This window comes from Chenopodium quinoa, unplaced genomic scaffold (genome assembly GCF_001683475.1).
Source record: "Chenopodium quinoa cultivar QQ74 unplaced genomic scaffold, ASM168347v1, whole genome shotgun sequence".
In the NCBI taxonomy this organism is placed as follows: Eukaryota; Viridiplantae; Streptophyta; class Magnoliopsida; order Caryophyllales; family Amaranthaceae; genus Chenopodium; species Chenopodium quinoa.
In genome coordinates this window covers 908,582-928,553 of record NW_018742461.1, presented here as the reverse complement: position 1 = coordinate 928,553, position 19,972 = coordinate 908,582, and the positions used below count along the sequence as shown (strand labels likewise).

The 19,972-nt window shown below is 34.3% G+C and overlaps 2 protein-coding genes across 2 annotated transcripts; both read right to left on the bottom strand.

The window, feature by feature from the left end:
• Nucleotides 1-1,222: 1,222 nt before the first annotated feature.
• On the bottom strand, nucleotides 1,223-8,061 carry LOC110718539 (L-ascorbate peroxidase 3-like). The gene is made up of 9 exons (XM_021897386.1): nucleotides 7,830-8,061; nucleotides 7,631-7,755; nucleotides 5,261-5,310; nucleotides 3,846-3,911; nucleotides 3,718-3,766; nucleotides 2,860-2,942; nucleotides 2,697-2,776; nucleotides 2,473-2,575; nucleotides 1,223-1,668 (listed from the first exon to the last, which is right to left on the bottom strand). Exons 1-9 carry the CDS (start codon nucleotides 7,940-7,942, stop codon nucleotides 1,477-1,479), a joined length of 861 nt encoding a protein of 286 aa, XP_021753078.1. The 5' UTR covers nucleotides 7,943-8,061; the 3' UTR covers nucleotides 1,223-1,476.
• A 1,588-nt stretch (nucleotides 8,062-9,649) lies between these two features.
• LOC110718538 (synaptotagmin-2-like) lies at nucleotides 9,650-18,110 on the bottom strand. Its single transcript, XM_021897385.1, has 12 exons — nucleotides 17,432-18,110; nucleotides 15,203-15,301; nucleotides 15,048-15,098; nucleotides 14,832-14,955; nucleotides 12,998-13,116; nucleotides 12,783-12,884; nucleotides 11,913-11,987; nucleotides 11,503-11,579; nucleotides 11,148-11,394; nucleotides 10,711-11,055; nucleotides 10,296-10,424; nucleotides 9,650-9,978 (listed from the first exon to the last, which is right to left on the bottom strand). Exons 1-12 carry the CDS (start codon nucleotides 17,561-17,563, stop codon nucleotides 9,838-9,840), a joined length of 1,641 nt encoding a protein of 546 aa, XP_021753077.1. The 5' UTR covers nucleotides 17,564-18,110; the 3' UTR covers nucleotides 9,650-9,837.
• Between the last annotated feature and the right edge of the window lie 1,862 nt (nucleotides 18,111-19,972).

Below are 19,972 nucleotides of genomic sequence, written 5' to 3'. Positions count from 1 at the left end.
GAATATAAATTAAGTTGACTAAAGCTCTTGAATATGACCGATACGAGTTTCTAACAATTTTTTATTCGAAATAAGTTTTCCATCTTCAACTAGCAAGCTCGCTAGTCGAATTTCAGATGCATAAATGTACTGTTAATTATGAAATTTAATAGATCTCTAATTTCCTTAATTTTTGTAAAAAACATAAATGAACACATAAGTAAGAGACGAAGGGAGTATATTAAAAAAAAAAAAAAAGGGGGGGCCTAGAACTGGATTATTCCAGAGTTCATTCTCAAAGATTGGACGAGGTAGAGGGATGATCGACTATACTAACGGACAAAAACAACGTAGTAGTAAAAAATTAAAAAGTTTGAGTAAACGCCAAAAATAAGGAGTAGATCCTACAAACTCCATGAAGATGGGAGTTTAGTGGAAGTTGGATACACTTGATTTTATATTTTTTAGGAGAGAGAGCGGTGATTGTAAACCAAGAATGTGAAGGGTGGGTTAGCCTACCAAGTACCAACTTACCCAAGTGACACCCAACTCATCAACACGTGGGTGTCATGTGCTTAGGCTGATATGATGACTTACATCAGAGAGATTAAATGTATTTTCTTTTCTTTTTTTTATTATTATTATTTAAATTTTTTTAAAAAAAAAGTAAGAAAAAAGAAAGATATCGTTTCTACTAAACATCTACCTAACATAATTTTAGGTTGTCCTTTACCCCATGTGAGACTCCAGAAAACTTGTTGGAATAATCAGGTTTTTTTGACCCACTTCTTCTATTATCATTTCCTCTTCTTTTTTTTTTTAATTAAAAATTATAAAGAGGCAAGATTTATAAAGCTTCTACGTGACTTGTTCATACTAAACACCCATTTTGTTATTGATTAATAACGACTCTTATTATAACTGAAACTGATAACGACATCCATCCACAACATCAGATTTCAATCTCACTCCTCTTTAGTCCACCTCACTTATCATTCTTTCACCTTCCAACTCTGCTTTATCAATTGTACTCCCCTTTAATCATCTCTTAAGCTTCTTCTAATCATTCGCCAACAAGTACAAGTACAAGTACTTATTTTTATATTCTTCAGAGGGGTAGGGGGGAAAACAAATCATACTTAAGCTATACCATACATGAACAAATGAGATGTTTATGGTAGGACAGGGTCTGTCGATATTACCCGGTATCCTGGAAATAACAGAAGAGCAACTTACAAGCATATAATAGTATGGGAACCCCCCAAAGCGAACTTATTTTACTCTTTAAATCGTTTCACTTATAGTTTCTAGCCAGTTCATACAACCACTTGAATTAAAGATAGAAGGTTAGCGAGTGCTGTTGTACTGATATGATAGATATTCCTAGATGAACATGATATGAGCAATAAATCTCACATGTATGATGAATACTAGTTCATACAGATGGTAGGTATTGTAATATTGATATGAATAATGTTTACTTGTGATGAAGTCTCTTTACTTTGCGCGTTTGCGAATTTCATAGATGTAGCTACAGATGACCACTGCCGCAGCAACTGCAATTCCAACTGCACTCTGAGCCAGTACAGTGGTGTCGGGGCAGCATGACTTGGCCCCGCTTGGAGCGAATCCTAGTTCTGAAAGTTTCTTGTGCGAGGCTGCATAGTCACGGAAGAAGGCATCCTCATCCTGACAGTCCAGAAATAATGAGTAATTATCAAGCAATCAACAAATTTACATATACACCTTCAAATAAAACAAGTCCAGACATATCAGCTCAGGATAATATTAATTGGAGGGTCTCCAATCATAGCACAGAACAACTTAGAATCTAATGCATGTAACCTGAATATGAAAATACTAGTTGCCATATTATTCCTCAAGTATTATTTTATCTAGTATTAGCAATTATATAAAAATCCTAGTCTATGAATACATTGGGAAAAGGTGAAATCAGTTAAGATCAACCAATCACCTTAAAAAAAATAGCATGGTAGCTGAAATAATATAAGGCTTCTCTTGGGAATGCATGTTTTTAACATTTATGGATAAAAAACAATGAAAGATATCTATCAGTTCAACAGATTGCAATTGCAACTCATGTCCCAAACAAGTAGTAAAATTTTGCTTTGAACTTTGAGGACAAATATTAATTAATTCTTGGGGGTGTTTACAGAATCCTAATTCAAGATATCTCATCACCAAATTTAGAAAGATAACCAATTTTTAATCAAATAAAATAGAGCGCAAAAATGACTTCATTGATAAACGAACATGACTGTCAAATAAATTCATTTTCTTTTTCAATCAGCTAGTAGTACTTAAGCTCAACAAAAACTTTACGCAAACAAGCATTGAACAATATAAAACTTCCAGATAGAATGCAACCACTGTAGAAAAGCCCTCAACAGTTTCTGTGAATTCCGTGTGATCTCTTTAATAAATCATATACAAACAACTTAAATATAAAACTCATAAAGTAAAAATAGATACCTTAGCATACAATTCCACAAAAGGGCGAAATGCAGGATCCTCCACCAAAGTTGTATCAGTAGGAAGTTTCAACAGTCCCTCTGATTCTCCTTTCAAAAGCTCCCTGTTGAGAAGAGATGTTAGATGGCAATTGCACTTAGTACAAAGTACAGCAGATACTCGACAAACTGCCCACTTCACTTATGGAAAGGTCTACACAAAAATTTTACAAAAATATCTCTTACACAAAATAGGAGTTATCAAACTTGAGTGGCTCTTGGGTCCACGGGCCATCAAAGCCTGATCTCTCTGGATGTGCCCTTCCCTAAGTCACCAATAGCAAAGCCAAAGTTTTAAGTGCATATCCCTATGGCAAACAAATTGTGATAAAGCTAGCATGAGTATTACCAGGGTATGAGCCCCAGATAGGGCCACAATGTCTTTGTCAGAAAGACCCATCCTGTAAAATATGTCCCTCAGATGTGGTGCACCTATAATGAATGCGTCATCAACAAAATGAATCATCAACCAGAGAGGAAAACCGATTCAGTGAAAAAACAAGTAGCAACGAGAATGTGACGTTCTCAAAACACCCCGTACATATCATACGGAGTATTTGTTTTAATAAGAAAATTTCAAGCTAGTAATCAAGTACAGTGCTGCTGCAATTATATGAAGCATAAACGACTGTAACAATGTCATTTACACAATTCTACCACTTTCAACAATCCAAATCGTTTGAAAATATTCCATTATATTTTTATTTGTTAACATATACTGTATATCATCTTTTACTTACAATGTGAAACAAGTAAAAGGTGAATAACAAGTTGCTTTAGATCCTGTAGTCTGGACACACTTCTTCGAGACAATATAAGAAACATAAAAAAAATATATACTGTATATGTATAAAAAAAAATAAAAATAAACCACCCATTGCTACACAAACAGAATAGGCTACAGAAGTGAAAACGGTATCCTTAAGACAGCAGCAAAATTTATCCATTCTTGGTACTCCTGTTAAAGCCAAAGAGAATAATGCAATATTGGCATAATTCCCACTGGCGGAAGAGTGCATGTTGCATGACAATATTGAATAGTGATACTCTCAAAGAAAATCTATGTTTCCCAAATCCCAATTCCACAAAATCACTAATGTTAGATTTCATGTAATTCACACAGACCATGAACATAACATCACTCTATATGCATTCTTAACACTAGAAACCCAACAGATTAAAATGCTGATAGAAATTTCTTCAAAACCTTGTTTGGCATCTGGAAGTCGCCCTTCCTTGGGACACACAGTTGAGTCCTGGAATGCATTAACGGAAATCTTAGCATCCTGAAGCGATCCTATAACTAGTTCTGTCTTTAATTCCAAAATTACACACCTTTCTACCCGGAACAAAGTCAATTGTAGGTCCTCCAGTGACCTCAACTGCAACAACACCAGCAAGCTGCAAAGAAAAAAGAAAATCTCAAGTACACATTCTGAAATTTATCACTAAAAATATCCTATGCATAATTCTAGATATAAAAAGGGGAGAACGGGAACAGTTCAGTAATAGGTGAGAGCCAGACATGCTAAAAATCAGTCAGCAAGCAAAGTAGCACAAAGCCCAATCTACCAGTCAACACCACGGCATTCTCCCGCTTCTGCACCAATGATGCCCATTAAGCAAACCTCACAAAGGCACGAAACCAGATGTACCAAAATTACAGGAAAGATGTGTGTATGGCTTGAAAGCTATATCTTTGTTTCTTATTACCTCAAATAAACCATTAGACCTAGGACCCCCTTATATGATTTAGTAGTCACTAACAAATACTCCATTTTAAACACAAGGCATATTATTATTTAACCATTTTACTTATACTAAAAGGATGATTAAATTAGATGTAAGAAAGCAATTAGACGTGTAATATTACATGACATATAGAGAACATATATTTCAAACAATATAATTTGGCTATAATGACTTATACTCCTTCTCTATATAATTGTCACAACCACCTATTCAGAGTGTTTTATTACCTCCAAGAGTTAGGATCCCCCACTCTCTCATTCACTATCTCCCACTACATCCACTTTATATTAAAAAAAATAATAAAAAAGAAAAAATCCAACAATAACTTAAAGCATAAAACACTTTGAAAAGGTGGTTGTGACAATTATATAAGGACGGAGTATAAGTCATAATTTTCCTAACTCTTGGAGGTAATAAAATACTAGAGAGAGGAAAAGACATGAGAGAGGTAATAAAATACTAGGGGTCCATACCATAAGTGTGGCAATTAAACTAGGATGGACTAAAGACGGAATTGATTGGGAAGGAGAGAGCATTTGGAAACAAAGGCAGAAATGCATCACACTCACTACAATTACCTAGAACACACATTCTATTCCATAGTAAACTAAAAAGGCATATATTAATATACTCCCTCCAACAAGAAATCACTGTCAAGCACACTATTTTTGGATATGGTGACTTGTCATGTGTCTTAAAATGGCAGTGATTTGCCATTAGTTTTACTAATATACCGTTGTAGATATTGAATAAGGAAACGAATATTGGAATGCAAAAGGTAAAATTCTGTTACATGTTTAAATACAAGAAGTTGGTACAATCTGAATATATAGACAAAGGGAATATATAACTAATGTGATTGTGATACCAACTTTTACTGCATTAAACATCTCCTAAATCTCATAATTCTGTTTCATTGAGGGGTTGGGCGGTGAGGCAGTAGGCATAAAACATTCTTTTAACTTTTCAAGTCTCTACATATATAGATGGATAATCACCTGATAGAGGTCTGCATATGTAATCTTTGGGTGTTTAGCCTTCACCTCCTCTGAAATTAAGCAAAAGAGAAAGGAGACAAAATCAATGAGATGTATTGAGCCATTAAAGTAATGAGAAGATAAAGATAGAATGACAGCGAGCAAAACAAGCATGTGCATGGTAGGTATGTTGTACTCCAGAACAACAATAAATATCTAGTATTGATTGTAATCTAGCTGAAGCAGGATCTTGGGAAATTTAAATGTATGCAGCTTTACCCCTAATGCCCCTACAAGTCAAAGACTATAAAAGTGGTTATTTCTGAAGGACCAAGGAGGGTATACAAGAGAGGAACCAAGCAGGATTTTGGGAATTTTCATATCGATTATTAATGTTGCGCCAACTTGCTTGTATCATTTTTTCTTGATATGGAATTTAGGGCTCTTCAATTCATGAGGATGCTTGGTCATCTCCACCCTCCTGAGTCCTGGCTGTTCAAATCAAGTAATTTCTGAAACATTTACTACCTCCGTTTGTTTTAGTGGACTTAGCCTAGCTCTGTTCTTGATTGGTCGAATCGATTCGATCGCCATGTGACACGGTTTGACTTTAGCACTATTCAAACACTCCCCTTTGACTATGTTTTGTGCTTTGTGCTTTGTATGTAATGAACAATATAGTCATGTGGGATCTTGTTAGATTCGTCACAATATATATTTTCAAAATATCAATTTTTTTATAATTTTTACTTATCGATGATTAAAGATATTAATGGTTGAATTTATGCATTGACAAACGTGACTAAAAAAACGTGTCAACTAAAAAGAAACGGAGGAAGTACTTCATTAGGCAAAAGCAAGAATATACTCATGCCTTCGGCAGCTTGAATATAGCACCCTTTTGTGTAGCTAAAGTAGACTTTTTTCTTGGAGATCAGCATTTATTTAATGTAGCAGAAGGTCTTTATTACATTATGAACAACCAAGCAATCTGACTGACCTAGGCCCCCAAATTAACATCACCTAGTTACTTCTTAGTGTGTGACACTCATAGATTAACCCTTTTAGTAAATGCAAAATGAAACGTAGCTGATTTGTTAATAGGGAGCTTAAAGAATGTATAAAGTCACAATCAACCACTATGTTAATCGGACATGGCTAAAATCGCGAAGTGTTCGTGTCGACACGACACGGGACACGTGTCCGACACTTCATTGTGCACTCGGACACTTCTATTAAGAGTGGAGAGAAAAAAAGAGGAGAAACATGAAAGAAAAACACATCTTGTCCGAAAACCTCAGATGCTTCAAGGGCTCAAATCCAAATTCAACCACTGAGGACAGAAAAACAAGAGAGGAAAGAGGAAGAGAAGAGCATGTAAGAGTATTAATTCAAGTTCAACTAAGTCTTTCAGTTATAACTCCTATGACGAATCACTCTATGCTGTCTAATATATATTCAAGCAAAGCCTATCTAATTTGGCTGTCAATGCATATGATACGTCTTTTTAAACAATGCCTTAGGCATCTACATCAATAATAATCTAGGTCCATTATCTAATTTGGTTTCTTTGGAAGTAAGATCTTCAGCTAGGAAAGAAACTTTTGGCAACACCACAGCAAGGAAAGTATTAACTACGCAAGAAACAGAATTCAATTACAATATCTTTGTCGATCAATGACACAGTGCCATGCCTGCGAATCTTGTGACCAGCAAAATGCACGATTCACAGATATGACATGCTCTGTTAGATGTTTTCTTTCCTCAGGCATGTGAAAGTTTTCAATCTCCAAAGAATCAGCAGGCCTCACAGCCAATGTCTCGTATGGTTTTATACATATCAACAATTCCACAATATCCTACACTGGTACACTAAACCTGCCAAATGCCAACATGCAACACGATTTTGGAACGGATTATTACTAGACAATTTCTATCACTCAACCACTTCCCAAATTACTTCTACACTTCAAAAAGATGATCAAATGAGATGAAGAAGCAAAAATCATCTCATTCTTGCAAAATTAGACAACAAACAGACATTCCATACAACATCCGACACTTTGATACGAAATTAGGTTTTCAGGCAAATCAAATAAATAAATAAAAAAATAAATAAAAAAAAATATTATACTAATAAACAGAAGTAAAATTGGCCAAACTACGTTAGCAACTTAGCATCAAGCAGTCCGATAAGGCAAAACCTAGTGCACCTTCAGGCTCAATTCATATGTGTATATCAAAATGTGTAGAACATATATCTTATATTAAACACCAGATAATGGAGGTAATTCTTAATCTAAGCTGAATTTCTACCTAATTTGTAAAGTTTTTCGCATCATATGACCAAATATACAGAAATTAATTCGACAAAAACAAGAAATTCCATACCACACCAATCAACAGCTTTCTTCAAACCACTATTGGCAGCATGAGCGCACTCTTCCTCATTCCTAATCGAACCATTCGGACCACCGGTCTTCGTCTTCGCGCAATAGGTCCCAGCATCATGCCACCTACAGAGAGAATTGAAATCAAAATCAAGGTGAATTTTGAAGGAGGTTGACGAAGTCAAAGGAGAGAGAATTACGCTAGGCGGAGCATGATAGGAGCGCAGTTGCGGCTAGAGATGAGAGCACGAAGATCGCGACGAGCTTTGTCGACTTCCTTGAGGTATTCTGTGTCGACGACCGGCATCGCCATTGATGGAGCTTCAGTGGTCAGTGTTTGTTAGAGAACGGAGATTTTGACAAAATTGCTAAAATTGAAACTATTGGTAATTGGTGATTTGTTTTTTAGTTTTTTAGATAAAATGTCATAAATCGCTGACGCTTCACGGCTTCAGGCATGGGCTGTTGGGTCTCTTGCACTTTGGATAATGCTTAAAATTATCAAGCCCTTTTTTCTTTATTATTACTAAATCTTGCGGGTAATGCGTGTAAAAAATTTCAAAAAACTCGGATGATAATATGGATCATTGACTCTCTAATTAGATAATAAGATTGAGAATAGTTAGATTTATGAGAGTTAAAAGATAAGGATATTATAAATAGTTTTACTTTTAGACAATTGAGATAATGTAAATTGTGAATTCTCATTTTCTAGGGATAACTTAGTGTCTTATAAATGTCATTTACAAGCGTTGTTTTTGTTTTGTTATACTTCCTCCAGTCTTTTATTATTGTACAATATAGGTTCGGCACACTTTTTTTGGTAGTGGGAAAAAGGAAGAGAGGGGTAAAAGTACAAAATTATCCATATGATGTAAATATAAAGTAAAGAATTAAGTGTCAAAAGCAAGGGTATATTGGCGTATTTAAGTGTGAACACATGTATTTTGTTTTGTAAAATGGATATGGTGCAATATTTGTAAAACTTCCTTAAAAGGCAAGTGGTGCAATAATTAAAAAACAGAGGAAGTATTAATAATTGATGGCTAACAATCCAATATACACAAGAAGATAGATTTGATTAAGTGTTTGTTACTGTATAGGAAGCCCATGCATAAACCTCATAAAACCTATAGAATAAAGTTTATGCATGAACCACCTTGAGGGAAACTCCAAGGTTGTTAATGCTTTGAAAACCATGTATGTTTGCGTTTGAAATTGGCTAAAAAGAATTTTATTAATTGTGTTAGAGACCTTAAAGTGACGGGATTAATTAATTTTATGGTAGGACTAGTAGATAATAGAATAAGGCTATTAAAACCAAATACACTATTCCTCATTTTTAACAAAAAAATAGTTAACAATCATTAAGCAATTAGAAATCACCATAAAATATCTCTTTTCTCTCCCTCATTGAATTTTCGGGAACCAGGTGTGACAAAGCATTGTAAGACCAGAGTCTCCTCCTTAACATTTGTTCAAAGGTGTAAAATAAAGTATTACTTGGTAGTAACCAATAATACGAGTATATATTTCATACTATATACTCCATATTAATCTCAATCGTACTATATACTCCGTATTAATCTCAATCTCTTACGTGCAAAGAGAAATAAGTATACATTCTCAAATTCTCATTAAATTAAATCATTATTAATACAAGTAGATATATCATTAATTCAAAATGGTATTTATTGGATTTGATTTTATATTTCCCGTTATTTAAATGTTGTCCTAAAGCTTAGAATTTTTAATTTAATTTACTATGAGTTGTATTAAGTTGGGAAAATAAAACACACTTAAATTAAATGGAAGAACGATGACATTTGAATTGCACTTTAGAAAATATAGAAGACAAGTTTAAGCGACGAGCTCACACCCCAAAAAAAACTACTGAAGTTGATTTCTAAAGCAAAGCCCATCCCATTAACCCAACCCGAGTCCACTTACCACTTTACTAGCTTGCTGGACCCAATTCCAACCCGCATTACTCCATATAATATACTAAAGACATCACAAGTAATGAAGTGTAAACTTGTCTTGCAAATAAAAACAATCATTTACCAAATAAAAAGGTCCACTATTCTGCTATTCATAATAACAGAACTACCATTATGTTCAACATTTACAGAAACAGATAACCTTCCAGTAGTTATGTAAAAAAAATCAGCAGAATCTTTTCTACTCTGTATATAAAAGAAAAGGAGTTTACGACTTTGGGGGGGCAGCTCTCCAAATGAGCTCGACCAAGATTAGGCCATTCTTCGACTCTATCAAGTTATACTTTTCATTTATTCGCTTGTTGCTGACGACATCGCTGAGATTGATATCAATGTATCCCAAAGACTCCTGAAAAACAATGGAATTTTGTTCATATCATAATTCATAACCAAGCAATGCAAACAAATCGAAATTGCCTGAACAAACACTTAGTTCATTAGTTGTGCTATCTCGAGTATCTCCATATCACTTACTGTCTCTTTAAGAGCATAATGGCATATTAGTAAATCCAATTTACTAAGTCATTACTATATTTTTAAGGTGATCAATTTTCCCAAGCATCCTAAATATAGTTTGCATGAGTGTGTAAATATTAATTCTAGATGGATGGAGTAAATTAAGATAAGAGACTTGATAGTTAAAAAATAGGACTAAAAAATAATTACCTTTTGATGCAGTAAACTTCTTGCCGAGGTACTATGAACTTCAATATGCAGCTTATCATTTGTTGGAGGTTCTTCTAGAACAAACTTAAACTGCTCATCCCATCTTGGATCTCTATTCTTCTTGATAGTCTGCAATAGCATAGTCAGGCAAGTTATTATACATCTTCAAAGAATATTGTACCTATTCCATGAGGACCTAAAATACTCATCAGTAAAAAGTGCATATACGACCTTGGCCTATGGAGCAGTCACATGGACACAACCCTTCCCCACCCCACCCCACACAAAATTCCAAAGAGGTTCATCTTAAATTGATTAATGGATTCGTAATATTTTGGTAGAATAGAGTTCATACGAATATTGATTTACTCGTCACCTTAAAATCAAAACAAAAAATCTAACTACAATATACTACCTTGGTCTTTCTCTCCTCTCCTCTGAAATTGACACGTGCATACGGGTTTGTATGGTGCTTTCCTTCCAAATCTTGAGCCTCGTGTAGATTCACAACAAGTACACCACCACCAGCAGGTGTTCCTGCAGGTGCTTGTTGCACCGAATCTTCAAAATCATTTCCAAGATCCTCCTCTTTAAAAGCTTTAAATGTCAATTCTAACACAATCTGTCCCCGTGACTTCTCATTTTGAGGATCATTTGGGTCAATCTTTTTGAGGAGATCAAGAGTGAACTCCTTTGGCTCATCAGGAGTAAGGTCTTTCAAAGGAATAGCATTGATACCCATTTTCTCATGTTTGCCGACCTAATATGAACAGGAAATAACAGCTTCAGAAATTATCTGCACAAAGATAGACATACTCAACTATATAAGTAAATCAAACAGCCCAAGAATACCTGCTCCCAATCATACACATTAATTTCTAAAGTCTGGGTCTGTGGATCTCTGACTGTCATATTAAACTCTTCATTCCATTCAGGGTTCAAGTTCTTGTGCTTCACTGTGGTTTTTTTTGATGGAGTTTTATCATCGGTGAGCTTCAGTTTTACATATGGGTCTGACGCACCCAAGAGATCTTTCTTTTTCAGCTTCATTGCTCTTACAACCTTTACATGTAGAATTCCTACAGGCTTCCTCAGAGCTCTGAAAAGTTTGCAGCACATACATAACAGCGGTCAATGGCAACAATGTCATAGACACGTCATCAATCATCATACAATAGAATAATAGATGTCACATATAAGAGCATACTTTGCAAGATCCAGAATAGGTACTTCAAGTGTACGAGGCCAAAGATACATATTAGCCACTTGATCTTTAATTTGCTCCTGAAGCAAGAGAAACAAAACTGAAACAGGTTCATAAATGTTGATCTGGAATCCAAAAACAAGTGATCGAAACTAAAATGCACTAAGACTTTTCTTACAGCCAGAAAAATTGCACATATAATGGGGTCTATGAGAATAACAATGAAAAGGTAGGACCCAAAGTACAATATCTAAATTCAGCAAAGGACTAAATTGATATCCAAAGTTCAACAATGTAAATGAAAATTAATTGATGGAACACCAAAAGATTTAGCTATTCTGAAAATGTAGCTCTTAATCTTAAAAAATTTAGCACAAAATAAACAAAAGAGTGAAAAATGAAGGACAACATACCTGGACAAACCTGTACAGACCTGGAATTGACATAAGATCAGCTCCCAGAACCTTCAGTCCAAAGTCAACATGCGGCTGCAAGATAATACATGAGTCATTTCTATGTTTTCCACACTTGCACACATATTAAAAACAAATAAATAAGAAGGTTTAAGATTAGCAATTACAAATAAAAGTATAAGATAAAATGACCAAAGAAGAGATAAGGGAAAATTTAATCGGCACCCCTTCAACAAGATGCATTCCAAACTGCACACGCCCTCATAATGACAATAAGAATGGAGTTCATAGATGATAAGATGCGGAGAATTCATAGCTAAGTAACTATTATTGACATTAAATTAGAAAATTGTGTTTTTTCGATCTTAATAATTCCATCGTTGTTTAAGATGAAAACAACTTCTTCAGAAGCAACACTTCTTTCTAAGGGGAAAAAAATAAAATCAACAAAAACAACAATAATCAATTCTTTCAAATATAAAAAATAAATAAAAATAAAAATATCCATCTTTAGGTCTATGGTCTAAATGTGAAAATTTTCTTGAGGTAAATCTGTTTATGCTATTGCATGAGTTGGATGATAATCACAACATGATCAAAATTGAAGAAACATGAAAAACTTACCCTAATACTGATCACACTTTCCACTGTGAGGTTTTGTCATTACTTTCCATTTTTTTAATTCAAATGATCTGACGATTGCATAACAGATCTTACCACGCTATGCAACTATCAATTCAAAATCTGATCAGTTATTTCCAACGTTGAAATTGTATTTCACCCCCAACCCCAGCTAATTTAATACATTAGGGGGAAAAAAAAGTAAAAAGAAAACAAGATAAAACTAACAAATGTCAAAATATCACATACCTTCTCCATAAGAGAAACATATATGTTGGCAAAACATGGGAAACTTGGCACCAGGGGCTTAAAAGTAATGCGAGGAGAAGCAAATACTTGAAGATCTAATACCTGAAATAATCCAAATAAATCAACTCACTAACAAAGTAGTAATGAAATTCAACAAATCTCCGCTCTGATCATCTCATACAAATAAATGCACCTTTTCCAAAAAAACCAAGTACCTGAGCTGTTGCCTTCAAGCCAAATGCTTTTATACCAACAATGATGTTAGGATTTCCTGCCCACTTCAAAGATGGTTCCATTATCAACTCCTTCTCATCTGTCACATAGACTTTCATACCTACAGTAGAGGAAGGATGAATACCAAACTAGAGAGGTGAATACAGACTATATACATACATATAACATAATGCTTCTGATGCCATCATATCATCTAACAGCATATGCAATTATAAAAATAAATCTTTATTTAATTGTTTGAGTTTAGGTTAGAGGCAGATTTTAGAATACAGCTGCAACTTTATTACAGGCTACTAGGGAACCACCAAGATAACAAGTACACAAAGTTTGTCCAAGTCATTTCTAATCGAGTAAATCAACGAATATCATTATTGAATAAGTGAGTGAAGATAACAGAAACCTGAATATCAGGCTGGCACAAAAGTCCACAAGAATCTTAATATATCGTCTAACTGACACAATCAATCACAGAACCCGTAGTAATAAAAGAATACACTACAATGACAAACTTGATACAAAATTTCTTTGTGCATATTCTCAAATTCAAAACCACTTTTCCAAACCCGACTATCTAAAATGAAAAGAAGGAAAACAAAAAAAAAAAAAAGCTGTCCTATAAACTTCAGCTTTGTACACTTATAACTAAAAGAACGGCATTAAATAATCATGGAATTCAGTCGCTCAGCATATCTCATATTACAAGGCAGAGTAATATCATAAGAGCAAATCAGCATAGTAGAGCTCATAATTTGTCACGTAGAAAGAAAAAACTAAGTGATACTAATAGCCCATGTACTTCACATAACCATTAAGCAACACCATTACTATAACAGTCAAGTGAAGAGGCACAACTCATAAGCATAAACACCCTGGCTAATATATGGTATCACAGTCATAACTATAAGCATAGCCCTGGCTACTGTATGGTAGAAGGTATCATATCATCCTATCACTTTCTTTAATAATCACCTTGGTAACGCTAACACATAATCTTCATCCATTCAAGTTCATCTTATTTAACCATTTTGTCAATCTAATATCACAATACCAACAAAGACTAAACTTTCGCCTACCTTAAATCAATGTTAAAACTATGTGAAAGATATATGATATGACAAACTATACACAGATAAGACATCATAGGAGAACCCAAAAGTGGAGCTTAAAAAGCATTTTAATAAACCCTGTCCAGTAGAAAGGAAGACCTTTACCCAGCTGTAAACCACTTTAAAATTGAGTGGAAGAGAGTGAGTATTGAGGTAGAAGCTTTCATGATGTTTGGAAAGTTTGTATTCTTCATCATTCATCATCAAATTCTTACTCCATAGGGATTGGTGGGTTATTCTCTTATTTCTCCAAGTTCTTGGGTTTCACGTAGTAAAATCACTCCTTGTCTCCTTCATAGTTGTTGCTTGCTTAATTGGCTTCTTAATTGTTAATTTGTGGGTGATTACAAATCAGTTAGCACTCACTTTTACCCATTATCCATGTCTACATCAAAAAAAAATTATTTGTGACCTCCCATAACCCACAATGGCCACAAGCAAACCAAAATTTTCTAATATTAAAGTGCAAAAATCTTAAACAAGGGATGAACAAAAAAAACAAAAAACTCACATAGCATTTATAACCACAAGTTTCTTTACTCAGCTTTTGAGACAATTTATTAAGCTTAACCAGTAGTCGTATTTCTGATATCTTAGCATTTATAACCATAAATTTCTTTACTCGGCTTTTAAGACAATTTTTAAGCTTCTATAATCTATTCCCTATTTCTCTTGCATCACAGCATTCTAAGTAAAGAGTAAAACTGACCTTGGAAGGTTGGTGGAAGGGACCCTAAAGTCAGCTTCTCAAATTCAACATTATCAATTTTGTATTTTGGAATTTGTTCAGCTATTATAGGTGTTGCAATATCCTTTGCAGTTTTGCATATCGCCTGTGTACAGTAGTAACCCTCTATTAGCCAACATAAAGAGCAACAATGAAATAAAGGGAGAAAATTAAATGTTCAAATGGATGGGCATATACCTTGTCCAGATAAGGCCACATCTGGGCAATAAACTTGTTCAGCCAGTCCATCTTTTTAAGAAAGGAAAAGGAAAAACACAAGCCAAAGTCAGAACCATGAACTATTCAGCAACAATCAATGAAAACCAAGAGGGCCAGAAATATTAAATACATACACGCTCATAATCAGGGTTTTTCACCCAATGAGGTATTTCAGGAAGTAGTCGCCGAAGCTTATCAGATTCTTGCTCAGCCAGTGGACGAATATCGGGATCCTATCAAAATCAAGATATCATTACTAGAGGATAGAGGATGCCAACATATAACTAAGACACAGGTATCAACATTTTACAACACAAGAATAGTCAGCTGTCCATCCATCAATACTGCCTACTTCTTCCTTCCGAGAAGACATCAGCATCATAAAAAAAAAGTATGTGGATAATTACAAATGCCAATTGCAAATGGAAATAGAATACAAAAAAAGAAACCAAACATTAACTTTTAGCCCACCAACAAATCATTCACTTGCAACATTTAACAGTATAGAACAAGAACATTCCAAGTCATAGACGGAGTCACATTAAAGTGTATAATCCAATTAATTATCAGAAAGCAAATACTAATAAGCAGACCAGTACAGCATATCAGATCAGTGGCAACTAGATGTACAAGATTATATCAGTAGTTTGACTACTACCTAAAGAGGCTCCCATCCAATGGTAAAACTGTTGATCATTCAGTAACTAGTGCGGATTCAGATCCAGACAAATTGCTAATTTGCTAAATGTACCCAGGCTAAATCACCTTTGATGTCACTCAGCTCTCCAGAAATTGTTTTAGTAGTGTATGAGAGAAGCATAATGATAAATTTGTGCCCCTCCTTACTTCTATCAAACATCAAAAGATAAATTTCCAGCAGCCTATCAAGAGAATTGTTTTAGCAAAACATCAAAGCACCAACTACTTAAGTCCAGATGTATTTAACACCACCAATCTACATCAAAAGGCACACCTACTAATCTACAATGAAATGCGTGTATAGAAGCTTACAAGTATTAATTTACAAACAAACATATATCCTAACTCAAAATCTATTTCTTGGTCTAGGTTAATCCCACTAGACGCACTTTGGGTACAATTTACTCACCCTCCCCCGCACCCTCAGGATATCTAGTCGCTGTGATTGGTGGGTTATCACTTGACATTATAGAACTGTAATTGCAAGGTTGTAGACCCAAAAAAAATATCCCAGTTCAAATAAAACATAATGGGTCATTGAATTATCAAGACCAAAAATATATTACCAAATAATCTCATAAATTGAAAATGAAATTTCAACATCCCAAACAGTCCATTTCCAATAGTGGTATAAAAATCAATCTAAGTTACTACGTGTCCATACCTTCCCGTACAACAAGATATCCTTGACTTAAAGAACCCCAACTGTAACAACAACAACATCAAAGCCTTAATACACTAGTATGAGGTCGATTGCATGAACCAAAGAGTTTATGTTTGGTGGTCAGCAAAGATCCCTCCATTCATTTCTACCATACCAAATACCAGCAAGGTAGTAGAAGCCCATAGCAATAGTTCTCACCCTATCAGCAACTAATTAACCTCAAGTAAAGGGAACATGTAGCCTACAAGGTGAATCTTTCCTCAGCAAATGGAAATACTTAGAAACTTAAGAAAACTACATTATACATCACCATAAAACACATTTTACTATATTCATGAACAGCAACATCATTAAGCCAGTTTGGGTTCCAAATGGACATAAACCTACTCCTAAATCCCAACCCATGGAAACCAAAAAAATTTATTGGTTTACAATGCCCACTCCTTGATAAACAAAGCAGAACATGACAAAATCTCATCATAAGTGATCAAGGGGCACTGTTCTTCACCAACCTGAGAAGCCTTATAATAACCCACCCTAATCCAACAGAAGGTGCCTTGTAAGAACTAGCACAAACTGAGGTCCGAATAACCGTGATTGTGTGCAGCAATTCAGCTAATCCTCCTAAACTGTAAACCCTTCTCATGCCACCCATTTTTCGATTCTCACTCCAAAATATAATCACAAGAACCTCACACAAGTGTGCACTATTTTCAAAAAAATCAACATCATTCACTAGTTGGCATTAACACCCAAAATTAAGAAAAATGGACATACATAAACCTTATAATAGGATTCCTTTGATAATGACAAACTAATATAATGGTCCATCATCAATCTCAGAACTCTGCATGATACCTCAAAACAATCAATAAGACAAAATCGAAAACCCCCACATGTTCTATTGTTCCATAAAACATTTCAATCTACTGCTGCATCAAATAAATATTACAGTAACAATTTCATATATTAAACCCAAAGAAAAATCAAAGGAAATTACCTTGACATCGGTAGGCTGAAAGTAAATGAAGAGATAATACCCAACAGTAAGACCAATCGTAATCCCTAAACCAAATCCGACAAACCCAAAAATCACACTAAAAATCCGAAGTATCGGACTCCACAAACCCATCTTCTTCTTCCTTTTTCTCTGTGAATTTTCTCCGTATTTGTAAAAAACAAACAAAACCCAGAAAAATTCAGCACAAACCCAAATCAGAAGAAAAACTTTCGAATCAAATCCGTTACTCAATAGACAAGATTAGAAGAATAGATGACACCCAAAAAGTTGTTTCCTCTTTCTCTCTCTTAACAACGTGAAATGTAATTACCAAGCACGAGTATAATGATTCTTTAATGAAATTTGATTACTTTCTAATTTGGCAATATTACCAACTTTTTTTTGGGTGAAACGCTTGCTTTTTCTAAGGAAAATGATCAACGTTTAACAGAGGAGAGAGAAAGTAATTAAATGGAGATGTAAAAAATGGCATTAATACGGCAGTTTTGGGAGGTCGGAAAATGGAGCGGTTCATGAAATTGAGAAAGGTAGATGCTGAAACGTGCTTGTTCATTTCATGGTTTTTTGCTGGGGGCTAAGGGCCCACCATCTCTAATTAGAAAGTTTTTAATCGATTTGATTAGGACAAATTAAAAACCTAAAATAAGATCATGATTTTGTAGGCCAGGTAAATCTACCATGTTGATGTTTCTTGGACTGTCTATTTTTGGTGAAGATTGTTGTGTTTTCCTCAACTGTAATCAAAATAAGGTCGAGCAAAAAAAATATGTTGAGTTAGCAGTCTTAGCACGTATAATGTAAATTTGATCCATATGAGTCTGATTTGATTTTGAGAGGGTCATGAACATAAAATTTGGGCTTAAAGTTGGAATTTTTTTATTTTTTTATTTTTTTTTTTTTGTGGGGGTGGGGGTGGGGGTTGGCCTTGAACAATTACATTACACATTTTAAGTTTTTTTTTTACCCGACTTGAAAAGCCCGGCCAAAAATTACGGATTTAGGCAACTATTTTCGGCCCAAACCTTAGCCTGACTTGGTGGCTAGTTTGTTTAATTTGCCTTAGGCCCGGCTCGGCCCGCGTAGCTCAATTATCACCTCTAGTACAACCTAATAAGTTAGCTTTAACAAAAAATAAATTTTTCATAAACTTTAGCAGTGAGTTTGTATGGGTTTTTTTTTTTGTCTTCCATGTGACGGGTGAATACAAGATTAATAATTTCGTAATCAATTATAAGTAAGGGGGTTTTAAAAGAATCTAGGGTCAAACTAATTGTAATGGCTAATGTAGCCCATAATGTAATTTCGCTCTTTTATTTTCTTTCATTACACAAAATAAAATAATAAAATATACATATATATATATATATGTGTGTGTGTGTTGATTTTGCTACATAATCAATGTACATTACATTACTTAATCAACTAGCTTGTAGTTAAAGCTCTTCAAGTGATACAAAAATCATTACATAAACCGGGTAATTCCAACATTTTAATTGATGAGAAGACAAGTAAACATGAATACATATATACAGATAATTTCAAGTCATATATGTTTTGTAATATGGCATCAACATGACGACATATAATCGTCATGTTCGATGAGGTAACATTTCACATATAATGAATAAAGGTGACACGCGGTGGACTAATGTTGAAGATAACATGCTTACAAAGAAGAATATATATAGTCATATATTGGTGATTGGATGATAACTGATTGATATAGTTGGTTGTATTGTTTGACTAGCTAGTTGTGTAAAAGTGTTTGGTATGTAATTGTTAAGTATTAGTTGTGTTTAGTGTATATAATAACCAAAGGCTAGATGTATTGCTCAATAAGCTAATTTTAAAAGGCTCCTGATATGAGATTTTTTTAAAAGAGATTTTTGAGCTCAAAAAACTCTTTCAATAAGATGTTTGTCCAAACACTCATATTAGATTATTAGATAGGTCAAACCTTTATTATTTTTTTAAAAAAAAGGTTATACCTCTATTAATTCTCAGTAAGCTATAAGCTCTCCAAAAGCTCTTTACAAAACAAGGCATATACTTGTATATGCTTATCTAATTTGCTCTTGCTTGAATAGAAAGTCATAGGAAACTTTTATTGAAATTGACATCGAGAACAACAATTATATTTTGTTAAGGTCATGTATGAAATTCAATAACTACTAACCTCAATCCCCCATCCTAATACACACACGCAAAAGAAAATTGTTTGAGTTTTAAACTACACAGTCGTGTTTATGTATAACTTATAGCAGGGTAGGTGCAAGATCCTTTTTTAATATCCCACCCAAAAGGGTTAAGAGGTTATGAAATATTAGTGTATGTTGATGGCCCTTGGTTAGATGATAAGTGAGAGCACCACAGGTCCACAAGTTGATGATTTTCTTAATAAAAGACACCACGATGATTGTTTTGCAAGTTTGTAATTACGCACATGTAAAAATCATGACAACCACTTATCATCATGTCAACGTATATTACCAACTTATACATTAGTACAATAAGATGTAT